This window comes from Tachysurus fulvidraco, chromosome 8 (assembly GCF_022655615.1).
Source record: "Tachysurus fulvidraco isolate hzauxx_2018 chromosome 8, HZAU_PFXX_2.0, whole genome shotgun sequence".
In the NCBI taxonomy this organism is placed as follows: Eukaryota; Metazoa; Chordata; class Actinopteri; order Siluriformes; family Bagridae; genus Tachysurus; species Tachysurus fulvidraco.
In genome coordinates, this window is record NC_062525.1 from 15,520,736 (window position 1) to 15,544,538 (window position 23,803).

At 36.6% G+C, this 23,803-nt stretch overlaps 1 protein-coding gene across 1 annotated transcript in view; it reads left to right on the plus strand.

Annotated features, from left to right (window-relative positions):
- shisa9a (shisa family member 9a) overlaps positions 1-12,662 on the plus strand; it is a 29,621-nt gene extending 16,959 nt beyond the window's left edge. Inside the window, exons 3-4 of the mRNA XM_027137517.2 lie at positions 446-607; positions 5,062-12,662. Of these exons, the coding sequence (XP_026993318.1) occupies positions 446-607; positions 5,062-5,465 (566 nt within the window). The 3' untranslated portion in view covers positions 5,466-12,662. The remainder of the gene's footprint in view (positions 1-445; positions 608-5,061) is intronic.
- Positions 12,663-23,803: the final 11,141 nt, after the last annotated feature.

Here is a 23,803-nt window from a genome sequence, read left to right on the forward strand (position 1 = left end):
AGTGGAGCTGCCTGCACGTGTGTCTCATTTCTTCATTTGTCTCTGTCGGTGACTGCCACATTAATAGAAAAGGGACTGGTGACATTGATTGCAAGCTTCAATCCACTGACACTTTTATTTGCTAACTTGTCTTTTAGAGGCACATATTGCTGAAATAATTTCCTCTGCTGATCTGTGGTTAAAAAAAAAAAAAGGTTTTCAGATACCGGGTCTGATATTTTTGCCCTTTTATATTAATCCCTCTGATATATTTGTTGTCCTCTTTCTTTGTCTGAGGTAATAAGATCCCTAAGGTGACGTTGTTAGGTCTGAGACAAAAGAAATTTAGACCAGACCCAAACCTCTATTCCTAAAAGTCGCAAATAATTCTGACATATATTCAATACTTGATGTCTAGGAACGATGCAAGTCTCTAATCAACTTGTACCTTCTCTTTTTATTTCAGAGGGAACCCAAATGCACAACATGAGCCAGGCCCATCCCTACCCTGTCCTTAGCCAGCTGGCCCATGTGTACGAGCAGCAGCAGCAGCAGCAGCAACAGCAGCAGCAGCAGCAGCAGCAGCCTGGCAAAGAACTCAATAAATACGCCTCACTAAAAGCTGTTGGTAAGGCCAAGATTTAGTTAACAGTCTTTAAAAAGTAAAGGGACAATAACAATAGTGTGTTTCTAAATCAGACCCTTTATTGTATGTGTGGTCCTTAACCAATGTACACTCACTGAACATTTTATTAGGAACACCTGTACACCTATTTATTCTTGCAGTGAATGCTGCCATTCATATTGCAGCAATCCAGTGCATACAATCATTCAGATATGAGCCAGCAGCTGCAGGTAATGTTAAACCATCAGAATTGATCTCAGTGATTTTGACCATGACATGATTGTTGTTGCCAGACAGTCGTATAAGTATTTCTATAACTGCTGGTCCCCTGGGATTTTCACACACAGTAGTCACTAGAGTTTAATCAGAATGGTGCAATAAAGAAAGAAAAGGTATGAGTGGCAGTTCTGCAGATATAAACACCTTGTTGATGAGAGAGGTCACTAGAAAAATGCCAGACTTGTTTGAGCTGAGAGAAAGGCCACAGTAACTCAGATAAGCACTCTGTACTATCGTGGTGATCAGAAAACCATCTCAGATTGCTCAGCATGTCCAACTGTGATGAGGATCAGCTTCAACAGAAAAAGACCACATCAGTTAGCATTTGTATGAGCCAAGGCTCACCAAAACTGTTGAAGACTGGGAAAAACAAAGCCTGGTCTGATAAATCTTGATTGTTGCTGACCATGTGCTTCCCTTAATGGCCACAATTTACCCATCTTATAATAGGCAAATTGCCAATATTCTAATAGCCATATTCTATTATATGAATCTATTATTATAATAGCCATATATATAGAATAGCCAATATTGCCAGCAAGTTAATGCAGCATGTGACAAAGCAAAAGTATCTCAACTGGTTTAGTGAACATCACAATGAGTTCAGTGTTCTTCAGTGGACTTCACAATCACAGGCTTTTCTTCTCCACCTTTGTGATGTGGTAGATCAGGAGATTCATAACATGACAGTGCACCTGAAGAACCTGAAGGAATTGTGTTATACAATCACATCAATATGGAGCAAAATCCCAAAGGAAAGTTTACAACATCTTGTGGAAAACATGCCTTGTAGATTTGAGGCTATTTTGAGAGTAAAGAGTGATTCTACCAAGTAGTAGTGTAGTATTCATAATAAAGGGCTCTTAATGTTCTTGCTTTGTAATATGTGTGCTATATTACACTCTCATTTCCATGATATATTTTGTTACAACACTTGTTTATGTGAGGAATATTTGACTTTATTTCAGCTTCATCTAATTCATATTTTATCCATTTAGAAATAAGTTTAACACTTCATTTTGTAAGAACAACTGTAGTCAAGCAAGGCATGGCTCTTTCCCAACATTATGATGTATGATTATCTTATCATCTCCCACTTACCTCTGCATCTTTCATTTAGCCAGAGCCCAATGGAAAATAGTATAATTTCAGCATGAAATGTATTCAGTCATGACACTGCAGGTGCGCTCTCCTGATGCAGCTTGCAAGTCCATTCTGCCCATCTATTGTGTTGTGGAAGGTTTGACAAAATAGCACACTGGTAGGAATGGGCAAGAGGAAAACGTTTCACAATTTATTTATGCTGCTAGATGTACAATGCCTGATCGTCTCCTGATCAGGATAACCTTACCCTTACCAAGGTCTGACGAAGTTGTTTATGAGCCTAAGTCTCACTATCTCGTCTCCAGCTCCTTCTGTCCATCAAATATTTTACACAAAGAATTTCTGGTAATAACAATTTCTAGTCACAAACAGCTTCTAGCCATGCACGCAGAAGGTCAGACTCTTCTTAGCAAAAATTTCCATCTCAGTTGTCTTCTCATCATGAGTGACACACTAAGAAATCAATTAATAAAATAAAAATTGACTCCCTGGAGTCACTCTTATTATTATTAGTTTTTGTTATTTAATTGCTTTTCCCTGAACATTTCCCAAAGTAGCAAAAGGGAACCACAGTTCTTCCAGTCGATAATTATCTTTGCTGTGCCTTGAATGTATCTGTAAGGTAAGCAGGTATTGAATTTTCCTTAGGTTTAGAAAAAAGGAACTAATAAAGGAACACGTAAGGAAAGTTAGCATAGGAGGATAGCTTAAATTGTATTTTGTTAACAAATCTCAGGACACACCTCATTTTCCAGCAAATTACAGGAAAGGCCAATTATCTCATCACATTATCTGAAAAAATCAGTGACACTAATAAGAAATGTATATATAGTGAAGAATATAATTCAAACTGGAAATGTATGGCTCCAACATCAGATTTGAAAATGGTACTTTGGTTATAATTAGAAACAGCATTATGCAATTGCCTAAGTGAACCAAATATATAAATAAATAAACACATTTGGGATTATTGCTCATTAAGACCTTTTTTATATAGTTTTGTGTACAGCAATGCCACAGGAAGTAGTTTTATTTATTCATTTAATAATTTGCTGTAAATTCAACTAAACTTATTTCTATAAGTTTGCAGTTGACTTTAGTGCCAAAAGACTCTGCCAGATGCCTGACAAGCATTTTTATTTTTATTTTTTTTTTCAAATCTCTCTGACAATCTGAAAATCCAGCTTGACTTGAATATACAAGACTAAGGTTTTTGGACAGCATATACAGGCTGCCACAGCAAAATGATTAACTTTAGCATTTTACAGTAGAGTTTTTGTAATTGTGTATTTTGCACAGCTATCTCACTATAAATACTGTACCTATTTACCTACATAAGTGCTGAAATTCACTCTATGCAGCAGTTTAATAGATATTTGAACTCTATCAGGGACATTTGTCTCATAAATAAGGACTCCTATGAGAGTGATACACAGGCACCAGTGGGAAAATGTCAACTACAACCAATGTCTCCTTCACGTTCCACAAGACAAATGAGCCTGAAAGGTTTATCTTCAAGGACATTAAATTAATCAACCATCAAACACAGACTGAGAAAGTCACAGCAGGATTTACAAGTGTGCTGGGATTTCAAGTAAAAATTCTATGGTGAACGTGAATCATGTAGAATCATCTAGTAAAGCTAAGCTCACTGCCCCGATAATAGAATTGACTTGCTCAATATAATTTGAGACCCATGTGAGCTTAATTGAAATCTCTTGCAGGCAATCGAGGACATGTTGAATAGACCTAGCTGATTTTTGTTTGGAACCCCCTGCAAACAACTTTAATTGAGAACTTTTATAAACGATATGCCATTAGAGTTTTAAATGGAGCTGGCGCAGTGCAAGCACAAAGTCAGACACAGACTCATTGCAATAAACTGCATGACAGATTAAAGGTCAGAAGAAGACATTTGACAAACAAATGCCAGTGAGAACATTATAGCCCTCGGGGTGGCCGTATTAGCCCTGGGATCCTGACCATGCCGCTGTATTGTTCAAGAAGCAGACTTACAGATCAATGAGCATTTTTACAATAAGAATTTAATGGTCAATGGATTTCTGAGGTGTCATGGGACAAAATAGTTAATGTTGTGACCTGAATGATAAAAAGAATCAGAAAATCAATTTTATTGAGAGGCAATATCTGTCTTGGTATATAAATATAACCTGCAGTAGTCTGACGATAAGTAAAATAATAATTCAGATATCCAGATAATGAAAAAGCATATTATCAGTAGTGACCATGAGTTATTTAATAAGTACACAGAAAATAATAGAAAAGATAAGGTAGCTATACAGTATTGAAAGAGAATGTGTGATTCTGGGCCTGCTGATGGGACCTGTGATTTTAAGGAGTTAAGAGAGGGTTTTCTAAGATATAAAACAGCTGCCTCTTCTAATCGTCTGACTCTTGCAACTGAATGTAGCTATAGATGTGTTTTCTGCCTCGCCACACCTCCCACTGCTGCATTCTCTTAGCCAGCTACCTGTAGATGACTGCATCAAATTTATCACCTTCACACATGCCAACAAAGCCAAAAACCTTAAAGCATTAATCACACCCAATGGTGTACCACACTCTGTGAGACTCTAGCAAAGCTTGATTGAACCCAGATCCTCACAGGACACCATGAAGACATCCATGAGACTTTTTTATGTCCTGGTGCACTGAGTTGCCATACAGGTTGCTGTATGAACAAGTTTTCAAACAAAGACTAAAGAGCTACCCCTTCCCCAAACACTTGAAGTAACAATTGTATTAAAAATATATCTTGTCTTGTGTGTTTCTTTCATGTTCTACTAGATACTTCCAGTAGGAATTTAGCTCGCTGCTACTCCTGCTAGTCCCTGACCTAGTAAACAAGCACGATGATATGTTTTTGATAGAGACTACAAAGTGCTTCTGTAAGTCATACTGGATAAGGACATTTGCTAAGTGCTGCAAATGTAAATGTAATGGGTTTTATTGTAAGCAATTGATGCCTTAAAGTTGACCAAATGAGACAAATTGCTTTCTAACATACATCTCTGTGTATCCTCATGCATTATTCTTGTCTGTTTTGCTGTCAGCGTCAAAAGTGAACGGGGGCTTCTACAACAAGCAGCACTGCCACTTGACCGAGTTGGGAACAAAAGGCAGCCTACCCCTCCACGCAATTAGGATGGAGCATGTTGAGCCCACTGCCTCATATGTCACAGAGATTCCCATCCCCAAGCAAAATGAACAGAAACTTAATCCCACCAAGCCCCATGTGCCACATCGTCATATGGCCTACAGCTCCAACACCATAGCCAACCCAGGAATGCTGAAGGCCTGGGAGGGCACAGAGACTATGGGTCGGCGCAAGACCTATGGCCCTAGGAAGCCCTGCATGGTGGGTCAGATGAATGAGCTCCACACTGCCCGCAGTCACCACTACCTACCCACACAGCCATACTTCATAACCAACAGTAAGACAGAAGTGACTGTGTAAAGGAATGACTTTGTTTCCAAGGGCTCATACGTCATTGTGAGCCGGAGAAACAGATCATTATCTTGACTGTACCCTTCACTCTGCCCCTTGTGGTATGGAGGCATAACTGCAGACGTGAGCCAGTCACACCATGACCGGCCACTCAACCAGGCGGTCAGCAAGCAATGACAACAGCTGAACCAGGAGCATTCCATTGTTTAATTTATAGCCATGCCAATGATGATAAGTTTATGTTCAATCAGTGAGATAATGTGTTGTTTTAATCCAATTAAATGAGAAAATAGTCAAAGTAAACAAAGCAATAAAAGCAATCTTATAAAGAAATTAAATAATTGGGAATAAATGTTTACTCCAATAATCAAAAGGAAATGAGTGCAGTGGTGAACCCAAAGGTTCAAGGGCTAGTGTGACATTTTGAACACAGGGCCAGAGCTGATACACATGATGTCTTTTTAGCACAATTATTTCCCATACCACTCACTGCTGAGACTAAGTTCATACTTGGTGTATCTAAAAATATTTAGTGGCAGATGCCTTATTTGAAGATACTTGGAAAGACGCGAACTGTTACACCACGGATTGGTACTTTAGGGCTGTACCTTTCATTTTTATTCTAGACAGTCCTCACTGTGTGTAGATTAACAAACTCAAACAAATTCATTCATTTACTCTGTAACAAGCCCCCAGAAATGTCACTCTTAAGAAATGGTATAATCTCTTAGACAGATAGCTGTATTTGTTACGGAGTGCCATGAGGTAGCATGTGAACTGGAGACTGTAGAGTAAAAAGCACTGTTAACTAACGTGATCGCTCTGCTACAAATTGTGCCTGATGGCGCTTTAGCTTTCAAAACAAGTATTTGATCTCCCTTTCGTAGTTAAAATGATTTCTTATGTGTTGTATTGTATTCTCTTGAAGGCATTAAAGCTTGTACAATATTTCTTCATGACAATAGATGTATGTGCAGCTAAGTTGAAACCACTGGGATTTAGCACTTTTATTTCAGTAGTGAGTAGTTTGGGGAAGCTTTCTTTTTATTCCACACAGACCATCTGGTGAAATTGATTTTTAAAGTATATATATTTATACTTTTGCCAGTATATGTATGCAAATGATACAGTTAATTGTGCCAAGAATTAGCTTGTTAAAGTTGTGTTTAATTTGAACTATTTGTCTTTTTCATTCACTTGTACATTCCAACTGAGAAAAAAGGGTTTCTTCTACTGCATCACAGTATAAAGGATGTGGTTGTTTTGGAAATAATGATATCTTTTAAAATCAATTAATGATATTGGAATAAAATAAGCATTTCTTCTTTCTCTCCATAATATTTCTCTGTCTTCAGTGTTACCCGGAAGTACATAGTAGGAACATAGTACATAGTATGTATAGGAACATAGTTCATTCTATGAATTTAACTCTGTTGAACTAAATAAATCCTGCAAACCAGGAGAAACTAGCACAAAACATTTAATATTTCTCATATATATATATTTCTTCCTAAGAAGCATATCTGAAACAATCCCATTCTAACAATTTTCCCAGTTTTCCATTAGCAACAATTCAGTCTTTATTTTGTATCTTAGACACGGGTCAAGAATGGAATCATATTCAATCATTTTCATCTCACAAGTTCTTTTTTTTTTTCTAGGCAGCTTTAGGAAATCATATCTTCTTTGCACCACAGTGCATTATAAAAAAAAAAATTTGAAAAGACTTAAATAACCAAAAATACAAGTACATCATTTTATGACATATTTGCTCTCTAGACTCACATTTTCCTTTTTTGAAAATACATACAGTGTACATTCAAAATGGTATTTTAGTGTTTGCTAGGGCAAGAAGAGGGCTATAAGTGTCAGTGTGCATTGTGTGGATTTGTCGGATGATGAGCTGAAAAGAAAAAAGTACTAATTGATTAGATTCAGATTCTTGGAGCAAGTGTTTGGTCTCTAATCCAATTCTCTAATCTGGCACTTCTTCACCTCTAAACAGGTGCCTCAAATTATCCAGGGGTTGAATGCACTCGTTTGTGTTAAGGCTTTGTAACACTGCCAAAAATTTAAATTGGGACAGTGGGTGCAAGTGACCTAATTAGCAGAATCAAGCTTTCTTGGTCTGTAGTCTGCCTGGCACTCAGTCATATTCATCTGTCATTCTCTGTAGTCCATTCAGTCACGGCAATGAAGACACAAATGATGCTCTGCATTAAACAAGCAGTCTTTCCTTGAACTGATCTAACCATTGAGATTACTCAGCAAAGGTTTATGTCATTTTTCCTGCTGGTGAAGAGCAATCTGAATCATACAACTAATTACAACTAATACACTTTGTATATTTAAGTAGAAACCTTTACAGCAAATATAGCTACCATTACCAGGCTAGTTACTAATACCATTTTAAAAAGACCAAATGCCTGATTCTGTTTTATGGACTTACATCAGATTCACCAAAGAAAGAAAAGAGTTTCTGCTACCTTATTTTTTAAAACCTGAGTAAAAAAATAAATTTATATAAATCTGCGATTAATAGTACAAACAAAATACATTATTCAAAGGAGCCAAGATGTAAGTAGTACTAATACTACTACCAGTACTAGTACCAACAGTACTAATTACTAACGTGTAGTAACTAAGTAGCCATATTAAGTTTCAGCTTAAAAACAAGCTGGAGAACCCAGAGGAACCCGTAGTGTAAACCTCCACATGAACACTATCCTAAACACAGGATTAAAGGATAAACCTGTGAGCTGGGAAGCTGCCCACTGCACCATTATTCCCCTCTTAAAATCTGTTTCATTCATTCATAAAATACTATTACAAAATCTATTTAATCAGACTGACATAGTGCTGACATTTTCAGTATTTTCTTCTGATGATTAAACAGCAGACATCTTAAAAATGATAAATAAATGATCCAAAATACAAGCTTTTGAAGCAGTTGGTAGGTTAAATTATTTTAAATGCTTAAAAAAGTACAGGCAATATTACACTTTCACATAATGAAGAAGAGTTAAGCACTGAGACAAGTAGGACATGAATATTACACACAAGATATATTTCTACATAAAATATGATCATATGGATTTAGTCAATAATCTGTTTAAACTAATCAAGGTTTACTTTCCCTGTTATGCATTATGATATTAATATATAATCATTTCTGAGATATAAATGGGATTATGTTATTTTATACTGTGTGTTTAAGCAGAGCTATGGATTTAGTAACACGTTAAAGCAAAACACATTACGGATGTGCTATTAATGGAGCTTTAAAGAGATTAGTAAATTAATTTTATTTAGTTGCATGTGATAATATTGCCACTGTTCTTCATTTTCCGATGGCTTTCTGACATACTGCTATGAAATTTTCAGACCTCATTTAAGTATTTTGTATAATGAGATTCAGGAAAATATTTCAGCACCATTTTAAGCACAGAAAAAACAAAGCATTTTTCTGTTCACCAAAATGCCTCCGTAATGTTGATATCCATGTTGCCTGTGGATATTCTGTTTATTCAAAAGCAACTTGCTGTATAGCTAATGCACTAACCCATTTCCTGGCAATAAGAGAATGGGCAAATTTTACTGTAAGCTTTGCATTCTGTTTCCTGATCATTTGTTTACATTTTGTCTTCTCAACTAGATTATTTAAAAAAAATCTCCTCTCTTAATAAAATGTATATTCTATAATGAATTGCTGGCAGTTATTTGGTATTCTAAACTGCTTCAGCCAAATCCATGCTATATATACAGCCCTGAGTTTATTCAATTTTTTTAATTTTGAATATATTGTCAACAACCCATGCGAACAGATATAAAGGCACCAATGTTCTCACAGATTAATTACCTATAGTCTCAGCAGAGCTGCTCTCCTGAGTGCATGAAACTAGAATAAAAGTGAGCTGAGTTTTCTGTCTTTAATTACAGCAGCACCTTCCTGCATGGGCTGTTTGAAAAAGAATCCAATTAAATGCCCAAAACAACCACTAACGCCAGTAATACATTACACCAGACACTCATCTCATATAGAAATTTCAAATATCACTGCACCTTTACTGTCTTTCACATTATCTGAAATTCCTACTTTAGATTCTACTGAAAGAGTCTTTTCACTGCATAGCGGTAGATCTGAGAATTAGATGTGTTCTTCCGGCACAAAGATTTGATGAGATTGCTGATGAGATTAGCAGTATGTGAGCACAGATCAAACTAAATTTCGCTGATGACTAGGAAGAATGCTCAAGTTTTGGGTACACTGTGTTCGTCCTGAAACACTAAGCAAAAGTCAAATATGTTTGTTGTTAGTCTTCCAAACATGTATCCAGTCTTCTACTGTCTGAGAGAGTCAGACTGTACAGTCTCATCAGAATTTTAGTGTGGCCCAATTTGTGGCTCACCATCTGCTCTGTTCAAACCCAGATAAAAAGCCCCTCAGCAGGCCTTCTTTAAAGGCCGTCGAATGTCTTATTGATTACTCTGCAGAAGTGAGTTAGAGGCTGAATTGAATCTGTCTAGTTGGATCAGTCCTCTGTAAGTCTGAGTGACCAATAACCAGGTTTAAGTCGAGATGACGCCATGTGGCTGCAGAGCTTTGTCTGGTTCATGAACTCAAATAGTGCACAAGTGTGTATTGAAATGAAGATCTGGATAGTGTTTGAGTATTGAGTCTGTTATTAAAGTTATGAATAAATCATGGCAGGTCATAAGAGCAGTTAGCTTGAAGAACTGTAATAAAAAAAGATTCAGATTGGTTCTTTCATTTTATGGTGCAATGATATCCTGAGTGATTAAGATCTGAGAGCTACATTGGAAATTCTAATATCAGTTCTTCTTTGTTTCTGACAGGATCTGTCTGACTTACTTTAAATCAGGCAAGTGAACAAGATAAAACAGTGCACTTTAGATATATAAGACACACAACAAAGAAAAGACTTTCCTATTAGAGATGACCAGTAAAGTAGGCTGTGCATATCAAAAACAGTATTATGCCAGCAGGCACAGACGTTGTCCAGCCCTTTATGTAGCCAGAATACAATACAATTTGTTTACCGATGCAGTCGTGAGTATTATGCAGATTTAATCTATGTGTAACAAATTGGTCAGTGGTCACTTAGACAAAAATTAGTTGAACAGAGCAAACTCTGCTTGGATGAAAGCCAACTGTTGCCACGGTGACAGAACTGGCGCAGTCTGCTTTGAAATCTTTTTGTATGTTTCCACGGCAACAACTGTAGCTGGGTGGAGGATCTGGTGGTGGTGTGCTGTGGGCATCAAGGGAATCGGATGCCTGCATTGTTTATTCCCACAAAAAATTCATTGCCACACTTATCCAAGAGAGATCCAAAACAAAAGCATTAGTCAGCAGCTGAGAGATGGTTAAGATGAACAGATCCAAGCAGAGAGGTGTAGCAGATTTTCATCTATAAAGTGCCTGGTTAGGGCTACAAACAGCCTTCATTATCCATAGCAACAACCAGTGAAGACGCACAGCTCAAATCTGTCCCAGTCTTGCTTAATGACAGGACAGGAATATAAATGGTAATGCAGAAGCCATGTGCACATGCAGCTCATAATGAGAGTACAGTGAGCACAAAGACCACACACACACACACACACACACACACACACACACACACACACACACACACACACACACGCACACGCACACACTTCACCTGGGAGCAGGCAAGGCCTATTTGATGATGAGAACTACATTATCCACACCTCCAAAACAACCCATTCTACCAACAAGAACAAGAACACTTTGTCATGCATAATACAATGACCTGAAAAACACTAATATCAGGTTATATTACAGGATGGACCATTTTATCTTTGATTTGTGTAGCTCTGTGGCACAGTTCTGCAGTATTTGTTAAAGGAGTGACTCAAAGATGAAGCAATTATGCTTTATTTTCTGTCATTTTCGTAGGAAGCAAATCCAAAATACACAAAATGAAACCATATAAATTCCAGGAATATAACATATAATATGCATATAGAAACACCAGTCACTCTGGATATGTAGATTTAGAGCTGAAAAAAGATACTCATATAAATACTCATCTGATTTATATGAGTATGTCGTTCCCATGTGAACACAACTTTGCCTTTCGGTTTACTTAATTTCCCAAATCCTGATGTAATATTTTATTCATGTGAAATTTATGTAGTCATTTGAATCAAGCAAATTCAGTTCATTACTTTTCTGTGGAAGATTCCACAGATATGTTTAGTCATACAGCATCCTGGGCAATAGATACCACTGATGCGCATGGAAGCACTCTGCACTCTCATTAATAGACCCTAATTTATAACATGATCAGTGACTGTAGTCCTAATCCCATTTTAGGCTACATTTCATCCTTTTGACTTTACTCTCTCTCTCTCTCTCTCTCTCTCTCTCTCTCTCTCTCTCTCTCTCCCTCCCTCCCTCCCTCCTCTCAACCTCTCTTCTTTCTATGTTACGCCTATATTACAGATTAGCTCCATGTTTACCTGATTCCAAAGATGCCCCCATTTTTATAGAATGCAGCAATGTGGAAAACACTTCTTTAGGTCTTCAGTTAAAGTGGGACTTAGCTGTGGTTGTTGGTTAATTAATTTATGTATGCTTTTATGTATGTAGGTATTTGTTTGTTTTGTTTGTTTGTTTGTTTGTTTTGTACATTTATTATTTCTACATTTATGGGATTTTGAATTCTTAAAGAAAACTCACCATATAAATTGGAACATAGTCAGTCAAGTTCATATTTGTTTGGTTTTGAAATTATGCTAATAAGTTTGGAAACATTTTGTAAAAAGTGAAAATGTGCTGTAGATGTAGAGGTTTGTTGGAAATGGACTTTATTTAGAAAAGAATTCAAACATTTTGAAAGTTACGCTATTCAGTGCAGATTGTGTCAAAGCAGTGAAAAGGAATCTACTGTCGACTGCACAGACAACTCTTGTGTTAAATGTATTTTGAAAAAGTGAGCTCTGTTGATAAATGCTTGTAATATCTGTCATTTAAGTACACAAATAAAGACCTGGCATGAAAGAAATGTGGCCTTTCACATAGTTACACATTATGACAAATGAAATGCAAGTCATTGTACTGTAGCAAACATTGACAGGGAAAAAACTCTCATTTGGCTAGAACTAGTCTTTCATCTCTTTATCACTACTGACATCAGCAGCTACAATTAAAATAGAAAAGGAATTTAACTTAGTTTCTGCTTCCTACAAAAAAGCTACCCTACAGCTGCTCTATTTAAACCGCAATGTCTCATATGCAGTATTGATAAAGCTTTGGTGTCAGTGTTTTTGTTTGTTTTATTTATAAATACTGTTTTCATGCACTTTCTAAAGACCAGGCTGATTTGCATGAGCATCGTCTTTTTCAAACTTCGGAAGGATGCCGTATGTTTTCCACATCACTCACAAGCACAACAAGCAATCATCAATCAGCCGTATACTCCGCTTCCAACTTCCAGATGTAATTTTTGCATCTACACCTTGCTGTCTAAGTACCTGTAATTACCACAACCACTAACATCTGATTAGCTTCAGGGAAAATGAAGCACTTAGCATATACACCTGATAGGGGATCGTTGTTTGTTCAAATGCTAAAATGCTTTCAGTTCATTTCTAACAGTCATTTCCGATGGTTAGTTTAAAATCTGAAGCCTCAGCAGTGTTTCTACAAGCAGGTGTTAATGAGGACTTGATGAGCAGAGATGCATATGGCTTTGCAAAAACACGTATGCCATATGAGGGAGTTGCTTCTTGTCCTGTGAGCACTCCTCTGCATGCTAATTTTCACACCTCAGGCCCGAGCCAACCTGGCCATGCTGCTTGTGCCCCTGAGTTGGGCCTATGTCCAGCAGTAACAGATGGTTGATTGGGTGACAAAGCTCCCAGCACCGTGTTCAATGAGATGTGAATGTGATTCCAGCTATATCAGTGAGCTCTATAAAATGGAGGCACTATTTGGGATTCTAGTTGATGAGCAGTACATCTTCATTTTCATGTTCATATGCATGTTCTTCAGTAAGACAGAAGGGAAAGGAGGGAATAAGTACCTGACCTGCAGAACTGCTGGAAAATCTGTCTAAGATTTTAGACAGATTTTCTGTCTAAGCAGAAAAAATGTGCATTTTATTTATTAAGGCAATATCTACTGGTTTATACATAATTCTCATGTGCATTGAAGGCATACAGGTTGCTTAAGCACTGCTGTATGCTGTATGACGGACCACATGCTCTGAATAAGAAAACACACCTGCTGAATGAACCTCCCTGATGACAGCAGTGATGCATGTTGAAGATTTAACACAGGTACAGTTACAATCACACAGTCACACAAATAGTCCTATATATGTGGACAGAAAAGGAGCAGCAGGAAATGCACAACAATACACTTAACGACATGCCTGCAGAGTAGCATCTGATTATCTGTATTAAATCACTCATTGCTCTCCTCAATCAAAAACAACTAACTAAATTACTTATAAAGAAAGCCATGCTTGTTATCTCAAGTTCTATCCCGGTGAGATTTAACACATTTTAGATAAAATTATATAATAATGGATAGTCAAAGATTTAACCTGTTGTCATAAAGCAAAAAACACTGTAAAGTCAAAAAACACAGAAACCGTTCATAAAAATATATCTGTAAATCACAAGGGTAAAAACCTAGGCTTAAAAACCTTAAAAACCTTATTTTATTTATAAATAATATAAATAAATAAACAAACAAACAAATAAATGTAGCTGTATCTTTAGTCCATGGATTTCTGATCTTCACAATCTGTCTCTTTCATTCAATTATTTTACAATTTAATATTTAAATGATATTTCATTTAATACTGTGAGACAAGCCACATTTAAAATACAGTAATATGTGCTATAGTGTTTTTCACTATCATGACATGCTGCACTAGAGAAGTATTTTAAAAAAAATGTTCGTAAGGAGAAGTAGCTCATGACAATAATAATGATGACAGTGGAAAGGTTGAAACAGATCCCGAACTCGTTAGTGTGTTTAAAATCGTGGTGTATGAATTCACCACTAAACTTTTTACAGTTCTACCTAGAAACCAGAAGGACAGGGATGTTTTGGTTTAGACGCACAGTCTAGTGGCTGTTACTTTTTAATCTTCCGGATGTACATAGGATAAGACACACAGCGAGTGTGTGAATAATGCCTCTAGCGTTACTGTGGGTTGTGCTGGATTACATCACCCCAGTGTAGAGTGCCCTATAACAACACAACTCTTCCCACTAGAGGAATAAGTCAATGCTAGCAATAAACCATTTCATTTTAGTCACTTACGTTACACTTGATGTGTTTTACTTTATAATATTCATATTATAAATGTACATGTTTTAATAGTCATATATATCATACATTGGAATCAAAATTTGAAGTCCTTTTGTGGTCTATTGCCCAAAAACTTAGGGGATCCCTGCTTTAGCCCAAGCACATGAACGTAGTGCTAGTCCTCTAACCCATTTGATAACAGTAAAATGAAATAAAATTCTCTTCTCTTCTTGAATTTGAGGATTTGCCTTCCCAGCTTTATCAATTTTACATAAATTTTTTCTATAAAAGAACAAAATTATATATATATATATATATATATATATATATATATATATATATATATATATATATATATAATTTTTTTAACAATTAAATTACTAAAATATAGCATCTTTTTACAAGTACAGTGCTAATTTTTAATAACTCCTTTTCATGTAAAAAATCATTTTTTATTAAAGGTTAATTACAAAATATTTGGTTTTGTGCATGTTTTCCAGTAAATTAAACTTATTTAACAGTTTTCTTCTTGTTTACTAGCTCATTTAACCAGTTTGCCACCAGTCTTTTGAGAGTTTTTACAGAATAGTTGTTAAGACAGCATTGTGGGGCAAGTTAGACCGATTCTGTGTGAAATAACATGAAAAAACTCATTTTCCCATGAAACCAGTCCACATTGAATGTTCAATCTTATAGAGACATAATTATATAGCCATTCCTAGTCAAAATAAATTAACACTGCAACAAAAAAAATAATAAAGCCATAATGACAACTCGTAAATACTAATGATGCATTTGTGAAGATACTCATTGTATCCTGCCAAATCCCACATTTCACTAATGAGTCATTCAGACTTTTTTTTTGTTATACATTGTCATACATGTACCTTTCATAAAATACAGTATAGTGTTACATTAGAGTGTATTGATTACAGTAAGGTATTGATGAACATATTGATCTGAGTCAGTTAGAAATTGCAGGTATTGCTGGGCATCTTGGTCTGATTACTCTGGTAAGTGATTTTAAATAATCATAATAATATTCATGAGCTACTGTGACATGCAGATAAGGTTTCGAAACATACAGTTTATGCCAATGATGAGGCTTTAAATGATGTACTTGTACCTATTTGTTCCTATCACCATCAATTATCTGTGTCATTTTAGCTGATATCATCTGGCATTAATAGTCCCAGAGTGGGTTATGGGTGAATGAAGCAGGCCTTATGACCAGATCACTGCAGGAATCCTAAGAGACTTTATTGTGTTTTTCAGATAAGATGGTTGACAGCACAAATGTAGTGCAGATGGAGCCAATCCATGCTGGCCCTCAAGGGTTTGGTGAGATGTACTTTGGGAAATGCTTTAGGTCCCTAGGGCGCTGCACTCATAGCTGTCTTTCAGCTGTCCGTGTGGTTACAGATGTGACTCCAGTTAGTCAAGCACTGAGCACTTGATATGTAATAGACCACTTGCGCATAAGAGCTGCACTGAACTAGGACAACCCTTTCTTTCAATTCTTCCTTAAACAGCTAGATTTAAAAACAACACACTAAACCAGCAAGTCCTTTTGATAGTGACTCAAATTATTTAGGGTTTTATAAGTATGTATCCTGAGAATGCAGACAAAATCTATTAGACAACAGAGAAACTCCAGGGCTCAGTAACTCACATACAACATCCGTCTTCTCTTGTTATATACGTCAAAACATAAAACTATGAAACTCAGTCTGATCTGTTCAGATGTTCTGTTTATAATGAGCTCTTGTATATACGCTCAGTTCTCCACGTGTGAACAGTGCTCTTGTGTGAAAATGTGTGAGAATGAGAGTAGGTATGAAGTGTAAAGAGAACTTTCGGACTCAATGTTAAATTTAGTGAAATGAACCAATCAAAATGGCTAAATGTCTGTCCAGCCCTGTGAGAGTCTATCAAACACAGATTTGCCCATGGAGCTTCCATACGGCTCTGTGTGACATCAAACAACTGGGGAGCCATAACTAGAGCCTGCTGTGATAAAGTAAACTCAATCAGGGCAACACACTTCCACACTATTTGTGTGTGAGTAAGACAGACACATAAAGGCTAATCAGTGGCAGCCAGAGCAGAAAAAAATAACTCTCACCAAGCTCTTTATCAGGAACACTACACTAATACTGGGTAGAGTATCGCTCTGCTCTCAAAACAGCCTCAATTGTGCAAATTTTGGTTTAACTGTGGTGTGTCATGTATTACAGTCACATAGCAGTGTGATAAAGTTGTGTACTATTTGATGCTGTACTCTCTAAAGAAAGCCAAGCTATTTTCATGTTCATTGTCCATGAGGGCAATGAATAAATCATAGAACGAGTTAATGGCCTTTGTGTGTTGTAATAAACCTTGTTTTTAATGAGCTTCATTAAGTTTTCTCGTTTATAGTTGGTAGAAAATGCTAGGAGTGATTCTTTCTCATTTCTACTACAAATTCACTCTCTCTGCTCTCTTAATTTATGCTTGATGTGTCTGTAGCAGTGCCACACAAAAACAATTAAAATAGAAATTAAAGACAGAATAAAGCCAGATGAAAAACAAATAAAAACCCAATAAATATCACTTTAAAGAGGAACTTTTGCAAATTCTTGAGTCTTGAGAGACCTGACACATTTGCTATGATGCTCACGTTTCATCCGAGAGGGAAACAATATGGAAGAGGTGCAACGCAAATCGTTCAACCATAAACAAATGGATGAGTTCATTTGTGATGCCTCACGGGCCATTGTTTTAAAAGGATTTTCTCTTCATGCCAGCATACGGAATGTGCAAAAGGAGCTGAAGAGAAATTATTGGATTATGTGTGTATGCACTTTGCAGAGGCTGATTTTGTAGCAAGCTTACATGAGTGAATGAGTTTGGCCAGAGGCGGAGAGAAAGCTTTCTCTCAGCTAGAAGCAGCCGGCTGCTGAGGATCCACCTATTGTGAAGGCAGAGAGATGGGAAGCAGGGCCATGTATTGTTTAGGAGGAGAATGCCTCTGTGGATTGCACAGAGCAGATAGTTGCTGGTCTGGGCTCCACATGTGGTCCTATTTTCTCCCCCATGCTAGCACATTATTTCTGCTGGAGCACAATAGAGCACTGAAGAAAACATCTCAGAGTGAGTGAGACAGCAGCACTGTAGCAAAAATACAGAATAATGATGGCCATGTGAAAAAAAGCATGTTCTGTGGTTCCATAATAAAGTCTTGTGCCAAAACAAGTGGTGCTAATGTTCATGGTGATGTGCTACTGCTTTTTAGTCATTTAGTAAAAACCAGTGAACAGAACACAATAAAGTACATTTCCACAGATACTTTTCTGAAAGGGGCGAGAGCAAAGAGAACAGTCTGTATTCTCTGGGGGTATGAATAAATTGTAAAATATTAAAACTGAATAACCAAATAATTTACTGTGCTCCTGAAATAACATGCTTAAATTTCTGGAAATAAGCTTAAAGGAATTCCAAAGTCTGAGAATCCAACTTTTGTCAATGTATTAATTTTTGGTCAAAATAGTTAAATACTGCTAGATTTTGAACATTTAAGTGCACCGATATTAATGCAAACTACTTACTATAAATATATAACTCTGCTTATCAAAAACAGAATATGAAGGTGATTTTAACAGCATTTAGTAATCTAGCAATAGATAAGCAGCAGCTCCAAACAGTGCCACTATGCTGATTCGTGTACCGTATGATATGTCTGGGCTCCAGTCAAAACAGTCAAGCTTAGTCAAAACACATAAGTAGACTTACACTTGTAAAATGTACACTCTGTGCTTACATGTATTTATTCCTTCAGGAAAACATTGATTGATTTCACATCATAAACTGACCTGACCTTTGTGTGACTCCCCACGTTGATTTTGTTTGGCTCAATTGTAAACAAGGAACCATAAATATACTGGCTGAAATAGGATAATGCTCCAGGATGGGAAAATGCTCTGGCTCTGTCATATGTCATAGTGACATAAAACATAATATAGTTTGAGCATGTCATTGTGAATGTAGCTTCCTAACAAAAGTTCAAAAGTTCAGTTATGTCATTTCTAAATCTATGCTGTATGTATATCTTTTCATATGTAATATTATTCTGGATCATGTAAAGAGATCCAAAATAATCCTTCTGTACTCGTGATTTAATGCGACATCCCCGGACTGACACCAGTGTCTGACACCAGACATTCTAATATCCTGGCCCTTAATAGATCTATAGCAAAATAGAGGCTGGTTTGCCACTGTGAAATGTAGAGATGATATTTGGGTGGTTGAAACAGTCCTGCATAAATAAAAGTGACAGTCAGAGAGAGAAAAAAACTTGCACTGTTGTAGCATTGATGTCCCATAGTGGGAATACATTTCTTTTGAAAGCTTTCCCTGCCTCAGATACCTCACTTCTGTTACTTACAATCTTCACTCAGATTCATGCCTCAGAGGCCAGTGAAGTACAGTAAATACTGTGCTGGATGAATCCTTGGAAGTTGTAAGAGTCTCAAGAGTTGAAAGGAAAATGTAACCACTGAGAGCAGACAACAAAGTACATTTTGCACAGAAAGTGTTTTTTCCCCATCATTTAACAACCTCTTTTGTACTCGAACATTTGTACATTTATTATATTGCATATGTTATTAGAATATTATAATAAACTTTGCAATCATTCTATTATTAGCATTTGTAGTTTATCAATAAATTAGTGTAGCTTGTTCGCACATTTATTATCATTTTATTCATTTATTATTCTTATTTTTTTAAAGCATATATATAAACATTGTCAGATGAGCAAAAGGGTCTGATGAACGGCATACATACTGAGACAGGCAATGTAATAATCAAAGAAATCAAAGGTGAGCTGAGATAAAGAGGTCCAGTGAGACATTGTGAGGCTTCACAATCTTCTACTGAAAGTCTGTATTATTATTAAATGGGTGTGTTGAATTGGCTGCTTATGGGGAAGAGAATGCAGTTAGGTACGTTGCTGCAGGTTCTAGTTCATTGTGCTTTTATTGATAGGCTAAGAATTTACAAAATATGTCCAATAATCCATTTAAAAAAGAAGGAACCAATCAAATCTATTTGCCAGAGTTTCAAATAAAATTCTCTAATAACATAAAAGACAAAAAGAGGCGATGCCATGATTATTGTTTATTTAATTCAAGCTTCAAAACATTTATTGTGTGACAGTGTTTATCTTCAGGAACCAGGATACACGGGTGTTATTACTCTGAACTTTAAGTAACCAATAAGATTGAACCTTTTGGGATTCTGAAGCTTGAGGCCAATAAGATATGTTTTCTTACATTTCTCAGATTTCCATCAGCACTATTTACATTGGTCTCTATTATTCCTATATTCATTTAAAGAATTTATTTTAGTTATACATGAAATAGGTATTCTCCTACCTTCCTGCTTGTGTATGCATGATGAACTTGCTGAAAGAACAATTTCACATATTCTTACATATACCTCATTGGTTTTCTTCTTCAGGAGCTCTAGCATACACTGACTATAAAATATTGCCACTGAAAGTGTAGAAGAATGTGGAAGTGTTATTGCAATGAGCCCTTTAAGTTAACAAACAACATCAGCTACACTTCTGCATAGCAGAGGTGACCTTTCATCCTATCCACATCAAGTGGGATTATGAATACTATGAGTGTCACAGCATGCTAATTAATCAACAAAATTAAGGGTCATATGTACAACCGATGTGTCAACAGAACATTGGTGTGGGAGCACAACATAGTTCTCTTTAGAACAAGACAGAAAACAATGGGGTCTATATGTTACAGAACACAAGGAAAATGTTTGTTAATTTTATAATACAGTACAGTACAGGAGTTCTCATGACAGGAATCTAATTAACGTCCTATAATTGTGTAACCTGCACAATTGTCATATGATGCTTGTGAAATATATTTTAGTGTGTTGACAAAATCAAAGAAATATACTGTTTAATGGAATTGCTGTATTTTCTACCCAGAAATTGCAATCAACAATTTGATACATTAAAAACAACAATGGTGAGATCTGGAACACTTAAAGGCCTGGAAGACCACGGAACATCTGGGGTGGATGACAGAAGACTTTATTCCCTGGTAAAGTAAAACTCTTTAAGTAATCCAGATCAAGAACACATTCCAGAAGGTCTGTACAGTATATCTTTAAAAGCCAACAATCAGGAGAAGTAGTACAACTGTTAAGCCACAAAATCCAGAAAAAACGATTAGACTTTCCCAAAACCATAAAAAAAAATGTGCAGATCTGTAAGAATATCCTACAGATAGATGAGGTATAGATCAAGTTGCACCAGAATAAGAGGAAGAACCTGTACATAGGGTTATATTATCTGCTCAGATTTAGTCAAATGCTTGGATGATGCTTTCCAGTGCAGACGGAAAATGACCTGGAGCATACTTTAAAAGGCAAAGAACTAGAATGTTTTGCAAAGTCAATCACCTGACCTCAATCTAATTGTGCATGCATTTCACTTTCTGAAAGCAACACTGAAGACAAATTGCCCCAAGCACAACATGAACTGGAGACAGCTGCAGTAAAGGCCTGCTAGAGCATCGGCAGGGAAGAATCATCATCAGCATCTGTGGTGTCTATGGTTTCCAGACTCCAGGGACATCGGCAAGGAAACTGCAGACTGTAAAGTATTTGCAGCCAGGATTTTTTCTTTTTTCAATTTACATTTATGGCACTTGAAAGATGCCCTTATACAGAGCAACTTACAACTTATCTCATTTTCTACAGCTGAATGGCCCTGGGATTCAAATTCACAACCGTCTGATCAGTACCAGTAGGGAGCTACCACACCTCTACTACTTCTTTTGGTCCTTTAAAAAGTTAGGATGTAAATAAACTTACATTTATTATTGAATTTCAACTCCAATATATTGTAGAAGACAGTTTAATTAAACATTAACTTTATAATTGTCCAAGTACTGTATCATCGTATGTTGATGGAACAACCATGAGGCTCACATGCTGCTGAAAAACTACAATTCAGTCAACAGATTGGCCTCAGGACCGTAAAGGCCAAGCAATGATCCTATTAACAATTTATGCCCACTTCCTAGGTACTAGAGACATGTGGCAAGGCATTTAGGCCATCACTGATTACAAAACTGAATGGTGTGTCTGTGACAGTGAGGCCTCCTTCACAGATGTGCTGCAGTACTTTGATGTGCTGTAAAAAATACAGAATAACTAGCCTACAGGGAAGACCATCACTCTGCTGAATAATATGATACTCTGTCTGTCCTCAGCTCACTGACCTCAGAGACCTCAGTCAGTCTAGAACTGTAACACGTCCACCATCAGCTTAATGAATACTGGTGTCTCCCAGGGCTGTGTGCTTAGTCCACTGCTGTTCACACTGCTGACACATACTGTCAACTGTCATTAAAATAATAGCAAGTTAGCTGATGACACAACATCTGCAACAATGTAGAGAGAAGTGGGAAGCACGTGGACAAGTGGAAACACAACTAATTGATGAGTTCAGGAAACCTCATTTTGGCCATTCCACATTGCACATCAAGAGACAGAGAAAGCTTTAGAAACATTAAAGAGCTTGATGTTTCTGTTGATTTTATGGAAATTTTCGCTGAAGTCCAAGAACGCGGAATTACAAAGAGGTAACACCTACTGTAACCACACCCATCATCATGCTCCACAAATAACTATGCCCAAATATCACTACACTATCAAGAACATCCTGACCAGCTGTATCTAATGTGTATCTTGTGTGATTTACCTCCATCAGAGTATAAGACAGAGAAAATTATTGAGAAGCCCATCAGGGTATTTTCCTTGCATTCATGACATTTACCACAAAAGATAAATCTGCAATGGGTCAATCATTCATGCATGACCCATCTCACAGTAATAGCCTCTCTATTTTGACAAAAGAATCAGAAAAGAGTCAGAGAGAGAGAGAGAGAGAGAGAGAGAGAGAGAGAGAGAGAGAGAGAGAGAGAGAGAGAGAGAGAGACAGACAGACAGACAGACAGACAGACAGACAGACAGACAGACAGAGTTTGACACATGCAAATTCATTGCCAATACATGAAAAGAAAGTATAAAACAGTGCATTTTACAAGGTTCATAATATGTTTAAAATGCTCCAAAGTTAAAGTTATTTTATAAGCTGCTTCTTGTGAAAGTTTAAACTTACATGTAATTTGCAATCACCCTGGTTAGCAATTTATAAGCCACTTTTACGCTGTCTGCACTGTAGTGCTGGAGGCACAATATTTTCCTCCATTTCCCTGTATTATAAAGGTATATATGGATGGTTTACAATGCAGCTTCTGTACCTGTGCTGTAATAAAAATCAAAGTAGGCTTGAGGCTGTCATGCACAGAGACCCTTTGTATTGTAATCTCTACTCAAATGTCTTTCTCTATACTTTTATACATTCTTTTATATATAAATCTAATACTTTTATCAGCTTCAAGGACAGAATTGAGTCAGCAAATTTTGCAATGTTATTCCAGATAGTAATTAACATCTGTCCTAAATGTGACCCCACTTAGATTAGTAACTCAATGATGCTTTACATTCATTAAATGGACATCATCATTAACCAGCACTGTTTCTTCTTAGATCTTCCTTTAAGGTCTTCTTCTCTATTACTTGTGACCTTTACACCCTTTCTCTAGTAAGGATCTAATTACAGGCTAGATCTCTGAAGAGAGTGCAGGGATGTAGAAAAGTTTAGTGTCACTATATCAGTTATCCAGATGTGCAGGACAATTCTGCATATGTAAAAATTATATAAATATCCATCAGAGCTCGTCCACTGGGATTTCCACTAGGATAGCACAAACTTTTATTCACCAGGTACCATGAATAAATACACCAAACCCCTGCTCACAAAGATACTGACAACCACTTCATAAAACTGTCATCTTTTAGGCAAAATAATGTTCTCTCTTCCTCAAAGGTGCTCAATAACTCTGACAATACATTTATTTTTGTTCTATAAAAATACATATTTCAGACTATA